This window comes from Colobus angolensis, unplaced genomic scaffold (genome assembly GCF_000951035.1).
Source record: "Colobus angolensis palliatus isolate OR3802 unplaced genomic scaffold, Cang.pa_1.0 Scaffold36, whole genome shotgun sequence".
NCBI classification, from domain to species: domain Eukaryota; kingdom Metazoa; phylum Chordata; class Mammalia; order Primates; family Cercopithecidae; genus Colobus; species Colobus angolensis.
The window spans coordinates 1,076,600-1,081,017 of NW_012116932.1; the positions used below are offsets into that span (position 1 = coordinate 1,076,600).

Below are 4,418 nucleotides of genomic sequence, written 5' to 3' on the forward strand. Positions count from 1 at the left end.
CTCAATCAACCCTCCCACCCCAGCCTCTCAAGTAGCTGGAACTACAGGTGTGCGCCACCACCTCTGGCTAATTTTTAAAACATTTTTTGTAGAGATGCGGGGTCTCAGTATGTGATTGCTTGAGGCCGAGAGTTAGAGGAGACCAGCCCGGGCAACATAGCAAGACCCCATTTCTACAAAAAATTTAAAAATTAGCTGGGCACTGTGATGCACACCTGTTATCCCAGCTACTCTGGAGGCTGAGTCAAGAGGATTGCTTGAACCTAGGAGTTCAAGGTTGCAGTGATCTATGATCCCACCGCTCCAGTGACAGAGTGAGATCTTGTCTCTAAAAAAAAAAAAAAGAGGACAGGACTGGGCGTGGTGACTCATGCCTGTAATCCCAGCACTTTGGGAGGCTGAGACAGGCGGATCACCTGAGGTCGGAGTTCGAGACCAGCCTGACCAACATGGAGAAACCCTGTCTCTACTAAAAGTATAAAATTATCCGGGCGTGGTGGCGCATGCCTGTAATTCCAGCCACTAGGGAGGCTGAGGCAGGAGAATCGCTTGAACCTGGGAGGCAGAGGTTGCAGTGAGCCAAGATCGCACCATTGTGCTCCAGCCTGGGCAACAAGAGCAAAAATCCGTCTCAAAAAATAAAAAGATGAAAGAAAAGAAAGAAAGAAAGAGAGAGAGGGAGGGAGGGAGGGAGGGAAGGAAGGAAGGAAGGGAGGGAAAGGGAAGGAAAGAAAGAAAAAGAGAGAGAGAAAAGAGCAGTTACGACCGGGCATGGTGGCTCATGCCTATAATCTTAGCACTTTGGGAGGCTGAGGTGTGTGTATCACTTGAGGTCAGGAGTTCGAGACCAGCCTAGCCAACATGTGAAACCACATCTCTACTAAAAATACAAGAAAATTAGCCAGGTGTGGTGGCACACGCCTGTAATTCTAGCTACTTGGGAGGATGAGGTGGGAGGTTCACTTGAACCCAGGAGGAAGAGGCTGCAGTAAGCCAAGATCACAACATTACAGTCCAACCTAGGTGACTGTGTCAAAAAAAAAAAAAAAAAGGAGCAGTTACATTTATTACCCTCATTTTGTAGATGAGGAAACTAACACACAGACACGTTAAGTCACTTACTCAAGGTCACACAGCTCTGAAGCAGCAGAGGTGGGATTTGAACCCAAACAGAGCGGGCTGCAGCCACTCTGTTGGCACAAGGGTGGTTATCAGTGGCCCTGGCTGTAGCCAAGTGTACATCTCACCCCCGCCTCTCTCCTCACAGCCGTTCCAACAAAACCCAGACTGTGACAGTGGCAGCCGGGCAGAGCTGGGTGGCCATTCCTCGGGAACAGCTCACCATGTCTGACAAGCTCCTTGTCTGGGGCACTAAGGCAGGCCAGCCTCTCTGGACCCCCATCTTCGTGAACCTGGAAACCCAAAGTAATGTGGTGGGAGGGTGGGGAGCTCTATGTGGGGTGGGTGCTCTTGGAGGGCATGGCTCACTACACCCTGGTTTCCCCTTCCCCAGTGAAGCCAAATGCCCCCCGGCTGGGCCCTGAGGTGGATGTTTCCGAGGATGAGCCACTGGAGGCCATTGTCCATTGGGCCCCACCTACGTGGCCGTCTCATAAAGTTCTGATCTGCCAGTTCCACTACCGAAGATGTCAGGAGGCAGCCTGGACCCTGGTGAGTGCTGGGGCCCTTTTCTCCCCACCGTATCCTGGGCAGGGACTGAGGCAACATCCCCTAATCTGAGACCCAGCCAAGGACTCATTCTGTGCCTGCCCCGAGCCTGTCTGCATCCCACACAAAATGCCTGCACGTGCTTCTTGTTCAGTTACAAATTCTCCTCCCATGGCTGGGCGTGGTGGTTCACGCCTGTAATCCCAGCACTTTGGGAGGCCGAAGGGGACAGATCACTTGAGGTCAAGAGTTCGAGACCAGCCTGGCCAACATGGCGAAATCCCATCTCCACTAAAGATACAAAAATTAGCCGGGCATGGTGGTGGGTGCCTGTAATCCCAGCTACTGAAGGCTGAAGCAGGATTCACTGGAACCCGAGAGGCGGAAGTTGCAGTGAGCCGAGATTGGGCCACTGCACTCCAGCCTGAGCGACAGAGCGAGACTCAGTCTCAAAAAAATATTTTTTTTTCTCCTGCCAAAATAATCTATCACCCCGTCATGGTGGCTAATTCCTAAAATTCCCGCACCTTGGGAGGCTGAGGCAGTTCAAGTTGAGGCCAGGAGTTCAAGACCAGCCTAGGCAACTTAGGGAGACCTCATCTCTACGAAAAAGATGAAACAATTATGAGGGCATGGTGGCTCGTGCCTGGAGTCCCAGTTACTCAGGAGGCTGAGGCAGGAGGATTGTTTGAGGTCAAGAGTTTGAGAACAGCCTGGGCAGGATAGTGAGACTCGTCTCTAAAAAGTTAAAAAATAATCCGGCCAGGTGCAGTGGCTCATGCTTGTAATCCCAGCACTTTGGGAGGCCAAGGAGGGTGGATCACCTGAGGTCAGGAGTTCGGGACCAGCCTGGCCCACATGGTGGAACCCCATCTCTACTAAAAGTACAAAAAAGTAGCTGGGCGTGGTGATGGATGCCTGTAGTCTCAGCTACTTGAGAGGCTAAGGCAGGAGAATGGCTTGAACCTGGGAGGCAGAGGTTGCAGTGAGCCGAGATTGTGCCACTGCGCTCCAGCCTGGCAACAGAGCGAGACTCTGTCTCAAAATGAAAAACAAAGTCCAAAAAAAAAAAAAAACGATAACTTCAAATACCCTTGACTCAGGCCCTGGGCCCATCACGCTCACCTGTCTCTCCCCCAGCTGGAACTGGAGCTGAAGACCATACCCCTGGCCCCTGTTGAGATCCAAGATTTGGAGCTAGCCACTGGCTACCAAGTGTATGGCCGCTGCCGAATGGAGAAAGAAGAGGATTTGTGGGGCGAGTGGAGCCCCATTTTGTCCTTCCAGACACCGCCTTCTGGTGAGGATATCTGGGCTTGCCCTCAATCCACGCCCCTCCCACCCGCGGAAGTCTGTCCAATCATGTCCCACTCATTTGTTCCCTCGTTTCCTCATCCTTGCCAGCTCCAAAAGATGTGTGGGTATCAGGGAACCTCTGTGGGATGCCTGGAGGAGAGGAACCCTTGCTTCTGTGGAAGGTGAGCTTCAGGGACCAGTTACATTTCTCTGCACGTGTCAGGAATCCCCTAAATAACAATGACATAAGGCCGGATGCAGTGGCTCACGCTTGTAATCCCAGCACTGTGGGAGGCTGAGGAGGGTGGATCACTTGAGGTCAGGAGTTGGAGACCAGCCTGGCCAACATGGTGAAACCCCATCTCTACTAAAAATACAAAATTAGCTGGGCGTGATGGCAGGCGCCTGTAATCCCAGCTACTCAGGAGGCTGAGGCAGGATCATCACTTGAACCCAGGAGGTGGAGGTTGCAGTGAGCCGAGATCGCGCCACTTCACTTCAGTCTGGGTAACAGAACGAGACTCGGTCTCAAAAAACAAAACAAAACAAAACAAGAAAAAGCTTCACTGACCAGTGGTTTATCAGGTGACCTCAGGGAGACACATACATGTGCCTGATTAATGGGAGACATTAACCCTTTTTTCCCTTCATCCCTCAGGCCCCAGGGCCCTGTGTGCAGGTGAGCTACAAAGTCTGGTTCTGGGTTGGAGGTCGTGAGCTGAGTCCGGAAGGAGTTACCTGCTGCTGCTCCCTTATTCCCAGCGGGGCAGAGTGGGCCAGAGTGTCCGCTATCAACGCCACAAGCTGGGAGCCTCTCACCAACCTCTCTTTGGTCTGCTTGGGTAAGAGACTGTGACCTTCCCCAGCTCGGAGCCCTGGAGGGGTGGGAAGTGGCTTCCTGAGTGGCCAGCTGAGACTTCTCTCCACCCTCCAGACTCAGCCTCTGCCCCCCATAGCGTGGCGGTCAGCAGCATCGCTGGGAGCACGGAGCTACTGGTGACCTGGCGACCGGGGCCTGGGGAGCCACGGGAGCATGTAGTGGACTGGACTCGAGATGGGGACCCCCTGGAGAAACTCAACTGGGTCAGGCTTCCCCCTGGGAACTTCAGTGCTCTGTTACCAGGTGAGGCCCTGGGACACCTGGGTTTCCATCCCAGCTGTTAAAACAGAGCGGACAGATGGGTGGACTTGTAAGAGGGAGTGCTATGATTAAAGCAGCGTGATGACCGGGCTCGGTGGCTCACGCCTGTAATCCCAGCACTTTGGGAGGCTGAAAGGGGCGGATCACCTGAGGTCAGGAGTTCGAGACCAGCCTGGCCAACATAGTGAAACCCCGTCTCTACTAAAAATACAAAAATTAGGCCGGGCGCGGTGGCTCAAGCCTGTAATCCCAGCACTTTGGGAGGCCGAGACGGGCGGATCACGAGGTCAGGAGATCGAGACCATCCTGGCTA

General features: G+C 53.3%; 1 protein-coding gene across 1 annotated transcript in view; it reads left to right on the forward strand.

Annotated features, from left to right (window-relative positions):
* Positions 1 to 4,418, forward strand: part of IL27RA (interleukin 27 receptor, alpha) — a 27,296-nt gene that overhangs the window by 16,414 nt on the left and 6,464 nt on the right. Inside the window, exons 4-9 of the mRNA XM_011953398.1 lie at positions 1,268 to 1,425; positions 1,514 to 1,671; positions 2,809 to 2,968; positions 3,073 to 3,146; positions 3,623 to 3,806; positions 3,899 to 4,087. Coding sequence (XP_011808788.1) covers positions 1,268 to 1,425; positions 1,514 to 1,671; positions 2,809 to 2,968; positions 3,073 to 3,146; positions 3,623 to 3,806; positions 3,899 to 4,087 — 923 coding nt within the window. The remainder of the gene's footprint in view (positions 1 to 1,267; positions 1,426 to 1,513; positions 1,672 to 2,808; positions 2,969 to 3,072; positions 3,147 to 3,622; positions 3,807 to 3,898; positions 4,088 to 4,418) is intronic.